Below are 20,909 nucleotides of genomic sequence, written 5' to 3' on the forward strand. Positions count from 1 at the left end.
TTCAGTTTTACATATGGAGATTTTAAGGGGAAGTGTCTGGAGGGAATTTTTACGGGGTTGGAGTTGTCTAGAGTATTTTTTCATAGGAGGAGGGATTTTTCACGGGAGAAATTCGCCATGGAGAAGTTTTCCATGGGATAAATTCTCCAAAAGGAATTTTCTTCAGGAGCACATTTCTACTAGGGGTGAGGCATTTGCAGGAAATCTTTTCCACGGAGGAGGGGATTTCCAAAATAACTTTAAAAACAAATTTTTCAAATCAAAGTCTTTTTCAAATGAAAGTTCGCGGAGAAAAATTTTTCACCTGGAAACGTCTGCAAGAAATTTTTGGGGGGGAATTTTCAGCTAGAATAACAGTGTCTGGGAGGAATTTTCCTGGTTGGGGCGGGATTTTAAGTGGGAATAAATTTCTGTGGAGGGATTGTCTGTGGGAAGAAGGAATGTTCCATAGAGGGGGAGCCGGGTTTTCCGGCATAATTTAAAAACGATCGGAAATTAAACAAAAAATGAGTTTTTTCAACTGAAAGTAGGGAGCAACGTCAAAACTTAAAATAAACCGAAATTACTAATTATATGAGGGGAGCTGCCTTCTTCTCCATACCTCGCTCTTTACGCTAAAGTTTGACTTTTTGTCCCGATACTTTAAGAACAACTCCTGAAATACAAGGGTTAGAATAATAAGCTGATTTGAATAGAATAATGAGTCTTTTTTAAAAGTTCTAAAAAACATTAGGGTAAAGAGCAAGGTATTGAGAAGGGGACAGTTCCCCTCATTAATTAATAATTTTTATTTGTTTTAAGTTTTGACGTTGTTCCTTACTTTCAGTAAAAAAAAAAACTTGTCCTTTTACTTCAAAATACTACTTTTAAAATATCATTTTAAATAATATTTCAAAATCTTTACTTTAAACGATGAAAAAATTGGCCTAGATTTTAAGAGATAAGAAAAAAATTATTACACTCAACTGAGTCAGTTTTTATTAATAAAACTCCAAATAATTTTTAATAATTGATGCTAGAAAGTTCCTGTAATTATGACAATTAAGTACAGGTAAACTTTACAAGTTTTTCGAAAATTCTGAGAAATTTATCAAAACTCCAAAAACAATTTTTTCACTCTAATCTAATTTGAATTACTATAACAGTTGAATTACTATTACAATGTAATGTGTACAATATATACAAATTATGCATTTATACTTATTATATATAGTTTTATATATATAATACTATATATAATATATATATATATAAAATATAGTATAGTATTATGTATTTATAATTATATATGTAATTATATAAATGTATACACATTACTATAACATTTGAGACACTGCAAAGAGTTGCTATTTCTGAATAACTCACATAATTTCACATAACTCACATTTTCTGCAAAATGAATGAAAGACTTGGAAGTATTTGGACATGCCCATTATGTAAAACAGGTTCCAGTAAGCCTGATGTTCCAAATATAGTGAAAAGCACTCTCGAATCCCATTGTAGTGAAATGCGTGACATGTTTGCTGGTTTCAGATCTGATATGCAGATTTCTTTGGACACTGTGAGGGTTCAGGTGGAAACGCTTGAGACGGCTATACAATCAAAGGTTTCCATAGATGATGTGCAGAAACTTGTGGAAAACTCTATAACTACCCGTCTCGAAACAGACGTCCGCAAAATAGTGAGACAAGAGCAAGACAGAAACAGAAGACGACTTAATCTGATTGCCTATGGCGTTCCTCTGCAAACCAACGATGTTCAGTTCATCTCAACTTACTTAAAAGATGAATACTCAATTAATGTCGGGGCTATTACTAACTTGAAACGTCTACCTAATGGTAAGAATGCAAATACCATAGACAGACCCAACCCAATCCTTTTTTCTATAAATGATTACAAAATAAAAACGGATATATTGAAGGCCTCAAGAGAGAGGAGGGGGAGTATCTCATTCTTTGCTGATGCATCCAATGAAGACCGCCAGAGAAGGAAAGAACTAATTGAAGAGATAAAGAGGCGTGCAGCAGCCGGTGAAAAAAACCTTGTCATCCGTGATGGCGCCATCGTGTCAAAAAACGTGATCCCCCGGGGGGAGGGAGTCCTTCCCCCCCCCTCGCTCGATGGTTCACTAGACTTACCCATATCCCTTGTAAATAGTGTAAATAATGCATCAAACCTAGCCAGAAAGACTTCTATAAGTTCAACCTTTGTTTCCGCGGCTTCGGTTTTGAGCTCTGTCTCTCCATCAAGTGCTGCATCTGATTCGTCTGAGACCAACTACGTCACTGCTAGTTCGGGCGACGAAAATCCATATCAGAGTTCAAAAGCCGGAACTAGCAACAGCCCAGTCGGCCAAAGAAAACGGACGCAACTAAGAATATTATATACAAACATTGATTCTTTAGTGCCAAATCTCTCAGAACTAAAAGTGTTACTTTATGAAAAGGATGTAGATGTTTTCTGTGTTTGTGAGGCGTGTCCTAAGAACTCTTTGACCAAATTGGAAGACGCACATATTCAAATCCCTGGATACTTACTCCTGAGCAACCTAGATAGTAACCTGTGTCGAAGAGGAGTGGCTATCTACACTAGGCTTGGAATTAAGGTAGATAAAATTGATTTTTCTATTTCTCAACCTACTAATACTTGGGTGGAACATGTATTAGTTAGACTTCTAATTGGATTTGAAATTGTGAATATTGGTGTGCTTTACCGTAGCCCATCAGCTCCAAACCAACTAGTATCTCACCAAGCAGTTTCTAACGTAATACAGATCTTATGTAATCTAAATTCATCACTTATGCTTTATGGTGATTTTAATATGCCAGAAGTTCGTTGGTCTGAAGGTATTGGGTACTCACCCCCTAATAACCCCTCCTACACAACCATCCAAACCCTTGCTGACAACTTCCTAACTCAGATAATAATGCAACCCACTAGATTTAGACATTCACAACAACCATCATTACTTGACCTCCTTATTACAAATGACCCTGAGAGGATTACTTCCACTTGTTACCTCCCAGCTATTGGTGCAAGTGACCACATATGTATAATGAATGAGATTAATATTAACCATAGTCGTGATGGTAAACTTAAGAGAACTTTTACCAATTATGCTTTAATCCGTGAAGAACTAGCTAATATAAATTGGGATGAGGGATTATCAGATGAGACAGACATTGAATCTAGTTGGAATAGTTTTAAGTCTACTTTACTAGGTGCATGTAGGAAGCATACAAAGGTTTATTGGTCAGATAAACCAAAGACTCTTCCATACCTTCCCAGGAATATTAAGAAAATTATCAGAAAGAAAAATAGAGCATGGAATAAATACCTAAAATGCAAGTGTGACAACCATCACAACAAATTCGCCATGCTCCGAAACAAGCTGAGAAACATGACAAGAAAAGTTATCCAAGACCATGAAGAATCTATTGCAAATGAGTCAAAGAAAAACCCAAAAAAGTTCTGGCGCTATGTTACAGCTAACAACCCTTCCCGTCGACGCACCAACAGACTAAAAAAATCAGATGGCTCCAGTACTACTGACCCGAAAGAAATCGCTGATTGCATGAATGCCAGCTTTTGCACAAACTTCACCTCTAAGCCACCTGACATTACACTCCCAACCATACCTCCTGTAACAGTACACAACCCAATGTCCCCTGTAATCATTACTCAAGAAGATGTATTTAAAATACTAAGAAGTTTAAACTCCAACAAAGCTGCTGGACCTGATAATCTCCACCCTCGGCTTTTGATAGAATCTGCTGCTCACATTTCCCTCCCCCTTTCCAGAATATTCAACATGTCCCTGGCCAAAAAGTCAGTACCAAATGATTGGAGAACAGCAAATATTATACCAATTTTTAAGAAAGGTGACAAGGATAACCCAGGAGATTATCGACCAATAAGCCTAACCTCAGCCATTTGCAAGATCATGGAAGGTATCATTAACCATGCTCTTATAAATTATTTAGAAGAAAATACCCTTATTAGCGATAGACAACATGGATTTCGCAGGGGCAGGTCAATCGACACCAACTTTATTCAGTCATATGATCATGCAACTAAAATTTTGGATATGGGTAAACCGGTAGACATTATCTTACTCGACCAAGCCAAAGCCTTTGACAAAGTTGAACACTCATACCTGTTGCTGAAGCTTAGAGCTTATCAGGTGCATGAGGATGTGATTGATTGGATTGGAGCATTCCTAACTGGCAGATCTCAACGTGTCATGATCTACACTGATAATGGCGATCCAGTTTTCTCCTCCACTTCCCCGGTTATAAGCGGCGTCCCACAGGGAACCATCCTTGGGCCAACGTTGTTCAGCATATACATTAACGACTGTACAACTTATCTATGCAACCTTTTAACATTATATGCTGACGACTGTAAGCTCATTGGGCCTGCTGAAACTGAAGAAGAAAGAGCCTGCATTCAGCTGGACCTTGACAGGCTATCCTCTTGGTCATCAACTTGGGCCCTACAATTCAATGCAACAAAATGCAAGGTACTGCACTTAGGGCACAATAACCCCCACCATCCCTACCATATAGGGTGTGATCAGTTGGAAGCAGTTGCCGAGGAAAGAGACTTAGGCGTCATTGTGGACAAAGATTTAAAATTCCACAGCCACACTCAGGCTCAGGTTGCAAAAGCTAATCGAGCTCTCGGACTCATTAAGCGCTCTTTTGTAACCAGAAAGTCATGTGTGGTTATAAAACTTTATAAATCCCTTGTCCGTCCCCACCTTGAGTTTGGCTTGACTTTGGCCTTTCCCCAAAATAAAATGGACACAAGAGCCCTTGAAAGTGTCCAAAGGAGAGCAACCAAACTGGTCCGTGGCTTAAATAATGTCCCTTACCAGGATCGCCTAGGATCTCTGAGACTTCCAACCCTCACCTATCGAAGATATAGAGGAGATGTGATCATGGCACGCAAAATTTTCAAATCCGGTCACCTGAACCAGATCTTCACCCCCTCTTTGGCTAACAATTCAAGAGGTCACAGTCTTAAGCTTCACCTGCCTGGATGTCAGAGAAGGGAACGACGTGGTTTCTTTTCCATTCGGGTGGTCCCCCTCTGGAATAGCCTATCCGAGTCTACCATCCAAGCTGAGACACCCCACTCCTTCAAGGCTGGAGTCGACAGGGACTGGGAGAGGGCCGAGTGGAGGCTGGACTGGGAAGCTAAGCCAACATAATTACATCACTCACCACCAGCGAGAACTACAGGAGGATCTACCACCTTATCTCGCTGGCAAATGCAATTTAAGGTAATTTAAGGTAAGGTAATAATAATGTTTCATAATTCCGTAAAATATATCAAGACTCCCAAACACATTTTCGTAAAATTGACTGATACAACATTATAGCTTCTGAAGTACTGTAGATCAGGTGCTTGTCCATGGGAGGGGGGACCCGTTTTGAACAACTTTTTGTTTTAAAATTAGAGCTGGTAGTAGACAAAATTATCTCGACTTTAACTGGATAGATATGAAAATTTTCAGAATTCATAATTTTAAAGTAAAACATTATGTATTTTATTTTTAATTAATTTTGAAAATAGTGAATTTTAGAGACTGGCAAAGATTGTACAATAGTAAGGTTTCAGTATTCATTTATATCTTTCAGAAGAATTCAGTGAGCTTCCATTATATGCAGGTATACGGGTGGAGTCGGAATTTGATTTCAAAAAGATTTTTATTGGCTTTTTTTTCGGGGGGTGCCTCTTTTTTGAAGCCTATCAAACGTTATAAGAACGGTTGCAAAATTTTGGAATGTTACTGGTTTTTGTTTTGGTTGAGTATCATGAAAGATATGATTTGTGACAAATGGCGTTGGTGCTGTGTTGCATGGGCCTTAGCTACGCATTCTTTAAAAAAAAATGGACCTAGTTCACTTACATAATAAATACTTTTCATATCAACACACACAGGAATGGTGATTGAAGCGCCTACTTGGGTAGATTTTGAAAATACATTTTGTGTTTTCATTAAACAAAGCTTTGCCCCCCCCCCGTGTTTTTGTGAGTTTGTGTCTCTGAGCACATTTTGCTTTGGTAAAACCAATTCCATTTTAGTTGATTACTTCTGGTACCATAAAGGCTTATATTCCTTAGTGGGTTCAGGAAATATTATTTACAGTTAGGTGAAGTGAATATTTGTTTTTTATAAGAAAGAGAACTAACGAAACACCCAATAACCCACTTTAAATCATGTTCAAATTCGGCCAAACAATATTTAATTGTTTCAAATGTGTCTACCGGAAGGTAAATAAGTAATTATAGCTTGTAGCAATCTATGAAATTCAGTTATTTTATTGTGGCTTCGTTGTAGGTTGCTCATTAAGCTATAGGGCCAAACATTTCTCCTCTTATCTAACTAACGAGAGGTTTATTCATATCGTTTTGCTGGATATCGTGTCTTAGAGCTCTTATTTTAAATCCCGACCGAATCTAGTGACATTGGGGGTTGGGTTGGGAGGGGGAAACCTAAAACTTGGAGCTGGCCGTAACTTGTGACTGGCCGTATTTCAAACAGTAAGCTGTACAAAAAATGTGGTTCTATTCCGCTTTCTAAGCCTTTTTTTTAGAGAAATGTTGAAGTGCTTAGGGCACGTTTTGTGGCTAGCCAAATAACGATGTCTTCAGCCATCCTTTTAGGGCCAAACGAAAAACAGGGCGTCCTTGAAGGGGCTGGGAAGAGATCGTAAGAAATAATTAAAAGGAAATCGGAGTTTCTTGGGAGGGTTTAAAAAGGGAAACTTTGAATAGACTGGAATGGAGGAGGAGTTGTTGGCCCCAGGCACCTTGGTGCCTGAGGCACCTTTGTTTGTTTTTTGAATAGGTTTGGGTAAGGAATGTGCACCAGTTTCGGCCTCAGGTTTCTGTGCAGAGGAATGTGTTCAGCCATGTTGGCCTCAGGCACCTTGGTGCTACAGAGATTTACTAGAAGTGTTGGTTTTTTGAATGGATTTGGGTAAGGAACGTGCACCAGTTTCGGCCTCAGGTTTCTATGCAGAGGAGTGTGTTCAGCCATGTTGGCCTCAGGCATCTTTGTGCTACAGAGATTTACTATAAGTGTTCGTGTTTTGAATAGATCAAACAGTTCGTGGTAACGAACTGTAGTAAGGAGCGACCCGGCTCAATAGTAATCGAAACTCTAAAAATTGGAATTTTGATACCAATAGTTACATCAAAAGAATCGAATTTTAATGCTGATTTTAAATATATAAGTTTCATCAAGATTAGTTTCACCCATCAAAAGTTAAAAGCCTGAGAAAATGTGCCTCATTTTCGAAGATAGGGGGAAACACCCCCTAAAGGTCATACAATCTCAACGAAAATCACACCATCAGATTCAGCGTATGAGAGAACCTTGTTGTTGAAGTTTCAAGCTCCTATCTACAAAAATGTAAAATTTCGCATTTTTTGCCAGAATACAGATCACGGATGCGTGTTTATTTGGTTTTTTTTTCCCAGGGGTGATCGTATCGACCGAGTGGTCCTAAAATCTTGCGAGAGGGCTCATTCTAACGGAAATGAATAGTTCTAGTGCCCTTGTAAGTGACCAAAAAAATTTCAGGGCACCTAGGCACCCTCCCACGCCAATTATTTTCCCAAAGTCACCGGATGAAAATTCTGAGAAAGCCGTTTATTCACCGTAGTCGAAAAACCTTATAACTATGTCTTTGGGAGCGACTTACTCCCCCACAGTCCCCGTTGGAGGGGCTACAAATTAAAAACTTTGACCAGTGCTTACATATAGTAATGGTTATTTGGAAGTGTACAGACGTTTCAGGGGGATTTTTAGGTTGGGGTGGGGTTGAGAAGAGGGAGATATGTTGGGGGAACTTTTCTTGGAGGAATTTGTCGTGGGGGAAGAAAATTTTCATGAAGGGAGCGCAGGATTTTCTAGCATTATTTAAAAAAAATGAAAAAATAAATATGAAAACGTTTTTTACTGTTTTAAAAAGTAGAGTTAAGAGAAAGAGTCAAACTTTAGCGTAAATAGCAGGGCGTTGATGAGGAAGCAGCCCCTTTCATAAACGTAATTTCTGTTTAATTTTAAGTTTTAATGCCGCTCCTTACTTTCCGTTAAAAACACTTGTTTTTATGGCACTTGGTATTAACCAAGTGACATATAGCAATCGCTAATTCTGTCGATCTGTCTGTCTGTCTGTCGGTCCCGGTTTTGCTACTTTAGGCACTTCCAGGTAAGCTAGGACGATGAAATTTGGCAGGCATATCAGGGACGGGACCAGCTTAAATTAGAAATAGTCGTTTTCCCAATTTGACCATCTGGGGGGAGTGGGGGGCCGGTTAATTCGGAAAAAATGAAGTATTTTTAACTTATGAATGGGTAATGGGATCTTAATGAAATTTGATATTTGGAATAATATTATGTCTCGGAGCTCTTATTTTAAATCCCGATCGGATCTGATGACATTGGGGGGAGTTGGAGGGGGGAAACCTAAAATCTCGGAAAACACTTAGAGTGGAGGGATCGGGATGAAACTTGATGGGAAAAATAAGCACAAGTCCAAGATACATGATTGACATAATTGGAACGGATCTGCTCTCTTTGGGGTAGTTTGGGGGGGGGGGGTAATTCTGAAAAATTAGAAAAAATGAGGTATTTTTAACTTACGAACGGGTGATTGGATCTCAATGAAATTTGATGTTTAGAAGGATATCTTGTCTTAGAGCTCTTATTTTAAATCCCGACCGGATCTGGTGACATTCGGGGGGGGGGGGTGTTGGGAGGGGGAAACCTAAAACTTGAAAAACACTTAGAGTGGAGGGATCGGGATGAAGCTTGGTGGAAAAAATAATCACGAGCCCTAGATACATGATTGACATAACCGGAATGGATTCACTCTCTTTGGAGTAGTTGGGGGAGGGGTTAATTCTGAAAAATTAGAAAAATGAGGTATTTTTAACATGCGAACGGGTTATCGGATCTCAATGAAATTTGATATTTAGAAGGATATCGTCTCTCAAAGCTCTTATTTTAAATCCTGACTGGATCTGGTCACGTTGGGGGAAGTTTGGGGCGGGGGAACCTAAAATCATGGAAAACGCTTAGATTGGAGGGTTCGAGATGAAACTTGGTGGGAAAAATAAACAGAAGTCTTACATACGTGATTTACATAATTGGAACGGATCCGATCTATTGGGGGGGGGGGTTAATTCTGATAAATAAGAAAAAATGACGTATTTTTAACGTACAAAGGAGTGATCGGATCTTCATGAAACTTCATATTTAGAAGGGCCTCGTAACTCAGATCTCTTATTTTAAATATCAACCGGATCAAGCGTAATTGGGGGGGGGGCAGTTGGGGGGGGGGGGAATCTTAGAAAATACTTAAAGCGGTGAGATCAGGATGGAACTGGATGGGAAGAATAAAAACCTGTCCAAGATACGTGACTGAAATAACCGGACCGGATCTGCTCTCTTTGGTGGAATTGGAGGGGGGGGGGGTAATTTTGAAAATTGAGGTATTTGTAACTTACGAAGGGGTGACCAGATCTTAATGAAATTTGATATTTATAAAGATCGTGTGCTTTAAAGTTCTTATTTTAAATTTCGACCTGATCCTATGACGTTGGGGGGAGTTGGAGGGGGAAACCGGAATTCTTGGAAAACGTGAAAATAGGGGTATTTTTATCTTACGAATAGATGATCGGATCTTAATGAAATTCGATTTTTAGAAAGAATTCATGTCTCAGAGCTCTTATTTCAAATCCCGACCAGATCGTTTGGCATTGGGGGGAGTTGGAGGGGGAAATCTTGGAAAAACACTTGGAGTGGAGGAATTGGGATGAAGCTTGGTGGATAGAATAAACAAATATCCTTGATACGTGATTGACAGAATCCTACTTGATTGGCTCTCTTTGGGGGAGTTGGGGGAAGGGGTTCAGTGATTTGGCGAGTTTGGTGCTTCTGGACGTGCTAGGACGATGAAAATTGATAGGCATGTCAGGGAGTTGCACAATTTGACTTGATAAAGTCGTTTTCCCAGATTCGACCATCTGGGGGGCTAAAGGGAGAGGAAAAATTAGGTATTTATAACTTACGAGTGGGTGATCGGATCTTAATGAATGTTGATATTTAGAAAGACATCGTGACCCAGAGCTCTTATTTTAAATCCTGACCGGCATTAAGCCTCTTATTTTCCTTTTTAAATCAGTCTATTGATTCAGAGAATTTTGTTAGAGCTCATACCATATGATCTCTTGGCTCTTAACTCTTCTCGCCTCGTCACAAGTGCCATATGAGCTCTTAGCTCTTGTTTTTATTTAATTTTGGTAAGGAATGTTCACCAGTTTCGGCCTCAGGTATCTGTGCCGAGGAGTGTGTTCAGCCGTGTTGGCCTTAAGCGGCTTGGTGCTGCTGTCAATTGTTGTTGTTAGTAGTAGTAGTAGTAGTAGTATTCTGTTTCCACGGGGGTTTCTTTAAAGTCAAAATAATTTTGAGATTTGTAGGGGCACAGGTTTAATGTCTCTATGCTGGCCCAGAAGGAATTAAGACGGTCTGCCCCCCCTCAAATCTAACTGACGGGAAACTTATTTATTACATTTACCTATTATGAAGGATTTTGCGAAAAATATCGAGACTATGGAGAGGGCACGGGTCTGATGCCCCTCGTCTGTTCCTCCCTGCTTTTTCCTTTACTACTCATAACGATTAAAAGATCCTGGAAGAAAGGATTCCCATTTACATCGATCATTTTTGTGGATTTCAAACAGTTCGTGGTAACGAACTGTAGTAAGGAGCGACCCGGCTCAATAGTAACCAAAAATCTAAAAAAAGGAGTTCTTACTGTTTTAAAATGTAGAGTTAAGAGAAAGAGTCAAACTTTAGCGTAAAAAGTGGGGCGTTGAGAAGGAAAAGCCCCTTTCATATACGAGGTAATTTCTGTTCGTTTTAAGTTTTAATGTCGCTCCTTAGTTTCATTTAAAAAACTTGTTTTTTTATTTATTTAATTGTCTTAAGGAACACAGCAAAGGCAATGGAAGAACATAGAATCACATGGGGAAGTAAAGTCTTCTTGGACTTTGATTATACTGGTGGTTTAAACATCTGCTGATGCTGAACATCTGCATCTGCTCTGCTGACTAAGAAGTTAAGAAGACTAAGTCGCTAAGGCTTGGAATAAGTGAAGATGAAAAGATGATGCTGGGGTCCTTTTCAGCCAACCATCTAGGGCTAAACAGAAAGTAGGTACCTCGGTTGGTGTGGCAGGATGTTGATAGAAAAAATTTGGGGGAAATGAGAACTTCTTAGGAGGTGGTAAAAAGGAAGGCTTTGAATCCTTCATAATCCTTCATAATAGGTAAATGTAATAAATAAGTTTCCCGTCAGTTAGATTTGAGGGGGGCAGGCCGTCTTAATTTCTTCTGGGCCAGCATGGAGCTGGCTATAGTGCTATAGAGCAAGGAACTACCTAGTTTTTAACGACAGGCACTGGGACCACTACGTCACTTTCCCTGCTGAAGGTCGTCTGGGATATTTGCTCAAAATTGTTAGCTAAGTTGTTCTCAAAAGAAGGATTAACAGGGTAATCCATGTTTAGTCACACTTTGATCCTCTGAGTCTACATTTTTCTGTCAATCTCGCTTTAAGAACAGCTTTCAATCGGTATTTGTCAATTATTTCAGAAACTTGAAAATATCATAGATGACCTTCAGGTCTAAGGTTCAACAAAGCAATGCATATTGAATCACTCTTTGCTTCTTCTAACTTACAATTCTCTGCAGATCCTTCTTTTGAGAACTGCTTCCAAAGGATATTTGCCAATTATCTCATAAACTTGAAAAAGTCAGATACGGCCTTTAGGCATAAAGATCTACAAAGCAATGCATGTCGAATCACTATTTGCCTCTTCTAACCTACACTTCTCTGTAGATCCTTCTTTTGAGAACTGTTTCTAAAGGATATTTGCCAATTATCTCATAAACTTGAAAAAGTCAGACACGGCCTTTAGGCATAAGGATCTACAAAGCAATGCATGTCGAATCACTCTTTGCTTCTTCTAACCTACAATTCTCTGCAGATCCTTCTTTTGAGAACTGCTTCTAAAGGATATTTGCCAATTATATCATAAACTTGAAAAAGTCAGATACGACCTTTAGGCATAAGGATCTACAAAGCAATGCATGTCGAATCACTCTTTGCTTCTTCTAATCTACAATTCTCAGCAGATTCTCTTCTATTTGACTCTTCTAACCTACAATTCTCTGTAGATCCTTCTTTTGAGAACTGTTTCTAAAGGATATTTGCCAATTATCTCATAAACTTGAAAAAGTCAGACACGGCCTTTAGGCATAAGGATCTACAAAGCAATGCATGTCGAATCACTCTTTGCTTCTTCTAACCTACAATTCTCTGCAGATCCTTCTTTTGAGAACTGCTTCTAAAGGATATTTGCCAATTATATCATAAACTTGAAAAAGTCAGATACGACCTTTAGGCATAAGGATCTACAAAGCAATGCATGTCGAATCACTCTTTGCTTCTTCTAATCTACAATTCTCAGCAGATCCTTCTTTCGAGAACTGCTTCCAAAGGATATTTGCCAATTAGCTCATAAACTTGAAACAGTCAGATACAGCCTTTAGGCATAAGGATCTACAAAGCAATGCATGTCGAATCAATCTTTGGACTTTCTGATATACAATTCTTTGTAGATCCTCTCTTTGAGAACTACTTCTAAATTATATTTGTCAATTATCTCAGAGCCTTGGAAATATCAGATACGGCCTTTAGGCATAAGGATCAACAAAGTAATAAATGTTATATCACTCTTTGAACCTTCTTGTCTACAATTCTTTGCTAATCCTGAACTGCTTCCAAACTGTACTTGCCAATTATCTCAGAGGATTGGAACTGTCAGATACGGCTTTTAGGCATAAGAATCAATAAAGCAATGCATGTTGAATCACTCTTTGATCCTTCTGATCTAAAATTGTCTGCTGATCCTCCCTTTGAGAACAGCTTTCAAACGGTATTTGCCAATTATTTCAGAAACTTGAAAATGTGAGGTACGACCTTTAGGCATAAGAATCAACAAAACAATGCATATTGAATCACTCCTATATCCTTCTGATCTAAAATTGTCTGCTAATCCTCCCTTTGAGAACAGCTTCCAAACGGTGTTTGCCAATTATTTCAGAAACAACAAAGCAATGCATGTTGAATCACTCTTTGATCATTTTCATCTCTCCTTTGAGAACAGTTTCCAAACGGTATTTAGCAATTATCTCAGAAACTTGAAAATGTCAGATACGACCTTTAGGTATAGGAATCAACAAAGCAATGTATGTCGAATCACTCTTTGATCCTTCTGATCTACAATTGTCTGTTGATCCTTCCTTTGAGAACATTTTCATACTGTATTTGATAACTATCCAATATCCAAGATGCTCGAAAATATCAAATGGTGATAGTGGTGATGATTAGATGAATTTAAAGATACTGGTCACAATAAAAAATGTCAACGCTACCTAATTTGACTAATATCTATCACATAACCTGAAGAACTTGAAATTAGTGCCCAAGGTATATCCACACCTAATGAATTCAGTCTTAAATTCCTATGCAAAAGAATACCCGTCAGAATGCAGGTGTAAGTTAACTTGGTACCAGTTAGCTATAACATGCTACCCAAAGCGGATTTGTTATGTTGACGCAATATTGTTGAAATAGTGACCACTGTATAAGGATAAAATACATGTGTGATGAAAAGAGTGATATTCTGTGAGATTTAGGAGTGAATGTGATTTATGTGAATGGAACTCTATATTGGGGATTCAAGTTAATTTTGTTTGGATATACCCAAATATGAGCGGTCAGTTAGCTGATATGTTCATTCACGCATTATGCTTTAAGTGGTTTTTTTTTTGGACTTACCTTTATTGGCAATCAAATACTAGGGGCCAGGAAATCAAGAAAGAAAGATTTTCTGTTGAGTTGTTAGGGAATCTTCTTGTATTCAAATTTGATATGACTAGTTTTACTAGATTAGAAGATTCGAACAGAGTAGGATTTTTCTGACTCAGGGTGTCAATAAGGGGGGAGGGGTTTAGACTTTAGAACCACCTTTTCTGGTATTTACATTGAAAAACCCATTTTATTTTGGTATTTCAGTTAAAAAAAAGTATCCCCCATAGATCTTGGAAAAATAAATTGCCCCCTCCCCTCCTAAATTTTCATGAATACACGCCACTGTTCTGAACTAAGCACTATAATAAGGAAATTCATGATTTATTACATTCAGAATACACATAACTGCTTCCACTTTAACTACATACTGCCTCCCCCTCCCATATAACGCGTTGGTATAGTCCTGGGCTATATAAACCATTTTTTTCGATTTTGATGGTTCGAAATATTTTGTGCGTGTGTTTCTCTTCAACGCTGGGGTCGCAAAGACAAATAATACTAATTTGAAAAATTGCATCATGAAAATCAGAAAAATTGGGGATATAACCTAGGTATATCCAGGTATAGGGGAGGGGGTTGGACTGGAGCGCAGCAACAATGGAAATGACACTGAACATACTATAAATAACAATATTCTGATATAAAAGTGTATTATCTCATGTTTTTTATGCATTGTACCTTTGCGCGTGCGTAGGGAGGTGCCACCAACCCCCCCATACAAAATATTTTGGCGCTTCTTATTCAAAATATCATTTGTGATTACCCCACCTTCCCCTCGATAAATATCCTGCGCCCGTGCATTATCTATATCTTTCGAAAAGGGAAAGACATAAAATTATTGGAAATTCATTCAGTTGAGCTCCACACACTTTAGCTCTAATTGGCTAGCCTAGCCTGATTGGTATGTCCAAGATGAGAATTGACAAAACTGATTTTCACCCCATCCCTCTTCTATTCACCCAGTTTCTAAATAAACGGCTCCAATTTGTAGGCAATATTTTCTACTTCTTAGGGCTAGTTTCCACTCTTAAAAGTGACCTAGGCATTTTGATTTGGGGGATTAAGTCAGAACCCCTTCTGACTGATGCACAAATGTCGACATTTGACATCGAATGTAATTAAGTATAATCCTATAAAAATCCCCATAGAAAAGTATTAGAATAATGAATTAATTGTTAAGCCTTTTTTGTTGAAAAGTTGAATATAGTTTAGTTGCGATAGTGTGCGTTTGATGTACATTTTTACTGAAAATAATTAATTTGGTACGTATTAAAATTGCAAAAAGGGCTGGAATCCAGGGAGTCTGAAATCCAAGACAAAGATGATCGGAAAATGGAAGGCAATAAAAACTCATTTTAACCATTCTTGAGTCCGGCTCATCTGAAAAAAATAATTGAATGCAAAATATGGAAAAAAGTATAGTAACCCAAGGGCGTCATGGACCAAAATGCTTCCAGCCAGAGAGTGCGCCTTCCCCAGACATATTTGCGAGGTGATAACAGGTAATTAATATTTTAAATATCAACAAGTCAAGAGTGACCCACTCCTTACATTGATAATTTCGATCATTTCCTTCTCATAATTATGTAAATAGATAAAATATAGAGATTCCAAGTGCGACCCCCTAATGAGAGGGAGCCTTATCCACACCAGGAAACACAATTATGTAAAACACTTTTTTGACTTATTGTAGTTGATTATACTTTCAAAGTTTAAATACAAACTTTATTTTAGCCAATACCGAATAATAGCGAGGGTTTATAAGAGTGGAAACTGGTGCTAGGTTGAAAAAAATAATATACCTATTCCATTTAGCCTGTGGCAACTCTGTTTGCCTCAAAACTGCTGTATATTAGTCTTCCCAGGTAGCCTGTTGCAACTCTGAACCAAAGCTGCTGCATATTAGTCTTTCCAGGTAGCCTGTTGCAACTCTGAACCAAAGCTGCTGCATATTAGTCTTTCCAGGTAGCCTGTGGCAACTCTGTTTGACCCAAAACTGCTGCATATTAGTCTTTCCAGGTAGCCTGTTGCAACTCTAAACCAAAGCTGCTGCATATTAGTCTTTCCAGGTAGCCTGTGGCAACTCTGTTTGACCCAAAACTGCTGCATATTAGTCTTTCCAGGTAGCCTGTTGCAACTCTGAACCAAAGCTGCTGCACATTAGTCTTTCCAGGTAGCCTGTGGCAACTCTGTTTGACCCAAAACTGCTGCATATTAGTCTTTCCAGGTAGCCTGTTGCAACTCTGAACCAAAGCTGCTGCATATTAGTCTTTCCAGGAAGCCTGTGGCAACTCTGTTTGACTCAAAACTGCTGCATATTAGTCTTTCCAGGTAGCCTGTTGCAACTCTAAACCAAAGCTGCTGCATATTAGTCTTTCCAGGTAGCCGGTTGCAACTCTAAACCAAAGCTGCTGCATATTAGTCTTTCCAGGTAGCCTGTGGCAACTCTGTTTGACCCAAAACTGCTGCATATTAGTCTTTCCATTTAGCCTGTTGCAACTCTGAACCAAAGCTGCTGCATATTAGTCTTTCCTAATATTTTTTTTGTTCACTTCAGTGAAAGGGATATATCATTTCCTATCGTTCATTTCCAATCTCTCATTTCCAATCATTAGGAAATCTTCATTTGCATGTAAATAAAATATTTTCTGCCAAACTTCTTTAACTTGTAATTATGTTTTGTCAATGACGTGTGTGTAATTCAACCTGTTCTTGTCGACCCACTCGACTCCACCCTTGTTCAGATCAACATTCATTCAGCTAAATCCCTGTTTAAGTCAATCCCCATTTAACTCAACCTGCAGTGAAACCCCCATTCAATATAACCTGTTGCACGGTTTGTATTACAGTTGAGTTGCAAGAAGATCGAACTAAACGGGATTTAGTTGCTTGAAGGTTGAGTTAAATGGCGGTTGAGTTGTATAGGCAGGGATGTCGTTTGGGGAGGGGAGTAGGGTAAGTTGCCTCTAATAATATGGAGAAAAAATTATTATGTATCCCATGCCCCTCGACTATCTGGATATGGACCCCTCTTGCCCCCCAAACAAAAATGCTGGAAATTCGCCCCTGTGTTTAGGGGTTGAGTGAAATGAGGGTTTAATTGCACGGGTTTAAGTTGGATGAGGGTTGAGCTGAATTGGGGTTGAATTAAACGGAGGGATTGAGTTACATGAGAACTTTTTTCAGTTATTACGGGCTGTTGCAAATGAGCTAAATATAAGCTCTTTCGAAGACTACATTTTCACCACGTTGTTAAGTGACACAAATGATGTCTACGTAATGGATCTAAAAACCCCTCATTATAACGTTGCCAACCCATACTGTAAACCAGAATAGGTGTGATTGTTTTTGCGTAGACAGTGGGAAGACGATTTCGGGCTTTTCTGACCCCACGAAACAGTCATGGATTTTACGATATTTTCCATTAATTTTCTGTATTTTTGGCAATTTTCGATTTTTTTTAAATTCATACCTCTTTTATATTTTCCCTTTCATTATTTGAACAACATTAAAACACATCACGCAGGGCCGTATCCAGGATTTTTTTAGGGGGGGGGGGTTAAAAAAATTAAGAAAAATCATCAAAAATTTGTTTACGTTCATTTTTATTACTTTTTTTATGAGTCGGACAAACATTTAGGGGGGACTCAAATCGTGTAAACCCCCCTGGATACGGCCTTAGTATCACGAAACACTTATCAATCAGTTTTTTTTATAGAAAATATTTTTTTATTGGATGCCTCACTGTAATAATTTAGTGTTTATCTGTTTGGTCCTTAACCATTTTTTTATTTGAACAAAATGTAAACGCATAACAAATATTTATCAATTAGTTTATTTATAAACGTTTATGACAGAGTCGAAGTTTTTATCTGTTTTTTTTTTTCTTTTAATTGAATGCTTAACTGAAATAAGTTCCTGTATACCTGTTTGGTATTCATGTTAAAATTCTTCTTCTATTTGCTAGAATTTAGCTCAAATCTGCGTCCCCACAAAGCTGTGTCATTGTTGATATAATAATTGTAAAGGTAGTTGTGTTTTATACCGACCACACTCAAGAAGTGTATTTAAGTTAATCATAATGAAATATAGCAAATAATGATGAAAATATAATACTTTAGTTGTAAAATTATGAAAACTACAACAGAGAATTATGGAAAGCAGACTACCCAGAATACGTTATGTTAAACACCTAACCTAACTCTGTGTATTAAATATTTAATTAAAATATATTTGCACAGTAGTTTATCTCACTCAGGCTTATCTGCTTATCTTCGAGTGCATAAAAAGGAACCGATTTTAAACAGATAAAGAACAACAATGTGGTCGGTATAATACTTAAGTACCATGGTAAAAAATATGCCCAAACTTTATTGCACTCACACTTGTAGATGAAAAAGTCAAACTTTATAAATGACATGCGCTTTCCTTGATATTCAAACAGTTCGTGGTAACAAACTGTAGTAAGGAGCAACCCGGCTCAATAGTAACCGAAACTCTAAAAAACAGAATTTTAATACCAATCGTGACATCAAAAGAATTGCATTTTAACGCTAATTTTAAATATATAAGTTTTATCAAGTTTAGTCTTACCCATCTAAAGTTACGAGCCCGAGAAAATTTACCTTATCTTAGAAAACACGGGGAAACACCCCCCAAAAGTCATCGAAAATCACACCATCAGATTCAGCGTATCAGAGGACTCTACTATAGAAGTTTCAAGCTCATATCTACAAAAATGTGGAATTTTGTATTTTTTTCCAGAAGACAGGTCACGGATGCGTGTTAATTTGTTCTTTGTTGTTTTGTTTTTTCAAGGGGTGATCATGTCGACCCAGTGGTCCTAGAATTTCATGAGAGGGCTCATCCTAACAGAAATTAAAAGTTCTAGTGCCCTTTAAAAGTGACAAAAAAATTGGAGGGCTCATAGGCCCCCTTCCACGCTCATTTTTTCCAAAAGTTACCGGATCAAAATTCTGAGATAGCCATTTAATTCAACGTAGTCAAAAAATCTAATAACTATGTCTTTGGGGACGACTTACTCCCCCACAGTCCCCGTGAGAGGGGGTGCAAGTTACAAACTTTGACTAGTTATTACATATAGTAATGGTTATGGTTATAGGGAAGTGTACAGACGTTTTCGGGGGGATTTTTTGGTTGGGAGGGGAGGGGTTACGTGGGGGATCTTTCCATAGGGGAAGAGAATTTCCATGAAGGGGGCGTAGGATTTTCTAGCGTTATTAAAAAAAATATGAAAAAATAAATATGAAAAAGATTTTTCAACTGAAAGTAAGGAGCAGCATTAAAACTTAGAACGAACAGAAATTATTACGCATATGAGGGGTTCACCTCCTCCTAACACCTAGCTCTTTACGCTAAAGTATTTTTAGTAATTTCAACTATTTACTCTGCGGCCTGTGATTCGGGGGTCATTCTTAAGGAATTTGGATAAAATTTTAGCTTTAGTGTAAAGAGCAAGATATTGACGAGGGAGCGAACTCCCTCATATACGTAATAAAAACATACGAATATAGAAGTTCATTACGTAAGTTAATTCGTAAGTTCTGTATATTTTTTATTAATAAAAACGTTCGTAAAAAATTAAAAGTTCTAGTTGCTTTTTTAAGTAACCAAAAAATTGGAGGGTAACTAGGTCTCCTCCCCCGGTTCTTTTCCTCAAAATCGTCCAGTCAAAACTATGAGAAAGCCATTTAGCCAAAAAAAGAAATAATATACAAATTTTGGTAATTGTTCATGTGCGGAGAGCCAAATTCAAAACATGCATTAATTCAAAAAAGTTCAGAAATTAAATAAAAAAACAAGTTTTTTTAACTGAAAGTAAGGAGCGACAAAAAATCTTAAAACGAACAGAAATTACTCCGTATATGAAAGGGGCGGTTCCCTCCTCAACACCCCGCTCTTTACACTAAAGTCTTTTAATATTTTAAAAAGTAGAGTTGAGAGAAAGAGTCAAACTTTAGCGTAAAGAGCGGGGCGTTGAGGAGGGAGCAGCCCCTTTCATACACGGAATAATTTCTGTTCGTTGTAAGATTTAATGTCGCTCCTTACTTTCAGTTAAAAACAAAAAACAAAAAAAAACGTGTTTTTCTATTTAATAAGGTAACATTGTCTTGTGCTGCAGAAGCAAAATATTCAAATGAAAAGAAATTGGTTTGAAAAACTTGTACCAACATTATTCAATATTCATGTTACAGATAAAAAAAACCCGCTATTCTAAGGTTCTATCTTTCTTATATTAAAAAAGTATGCCTAAAATCTTAACTTAATTGGGGTTGAATTGACTGGAGGTTGAGGTGAAAGGGGCTGAGATTCGCTAGGGCTGAGTTGAATGAAGGTGATTTAAATAGGTTCAGTTACGTGGGAGCCAAAATTTCATACTTGGAACAAAGCAGACGAGAAATATATATGAGATAGGTATTTGGTGATTTAACCTGGAAAGATTGAAATTAAAAACCACTGGCTTACTAAAAGTGTAGTGTCTCGCCGTTTTATTAAAAAAGCAGAAAATTTCTAACAAAATTGATTAATTGATATAATCAGTCAAAACTATTATAGGATTAAAGCCAAAATTTTCTCTGAAGCTGATACTTAACTAGTATTTTATATTTTCAAGAAATAGTTTTATATGTTTTAATTTATTTATATATTTTATTTTATTATTATATAATATATATTATTATTATATTATAAATATATATTACATAATATAATATATTATTTTGTATATTATATATATATATATATTTATTTTATATATTTTAATTTATTATATGTTTTAAGCAAAGAAATAGTTTGCACATATTCTGCCTAGGCTAGCTTGAAGAAACGTTTTGGCAGGTTCAGTAGGCCAGTTAACTTTTAAACTGGTAACTTTTACTGGTAACATAATTCCGCTTTCCCAATTTAAAGTACCTGAAAAGACGAAGTA

At 37.5% G+C, this 20,909-nt stretch overlaps 1 protein-coding gene across 1 annotated transcript in view; it reads left to right on the forward strand.

The window, feature by feature from the left end:
• Positions 1 to 13,633: 13,633 nt before the first annotated feature.
• LOC136026549 (unconventional myosin-XV-like) overlaps positions 13,634 to 20,909 on the forward strand; it is a 365,167-nt gene continuing 357,891 nt past the window's right edge. The window contains exon 1 of the mRNA XM_065703235.1: positions 13,634 to 13,865. Within this exon, the coding sequence (XP_065559307.1) occupies positions 13,859 to 13,865 (7 nt within the window). The 5' untranslated portion in view covers positions 13,634 to 13,858. The remainder of the gene's footprint in view (positions 13,866 to 20,909) is intronic.

Source organism: Artemia franciscana, chromosome 4, assembly GCF_032884065.1.
Source record: "Artemia franciscana chromosome 4, ASM3288406v1, whole genome shotgun sequence".
Taxonomy (NCBI): Eukaryota; Metazoa; Arthropoda; class Branchiopoda; order Anostraca; family Artemiidae; genus Artemia; species Artemia franciscana.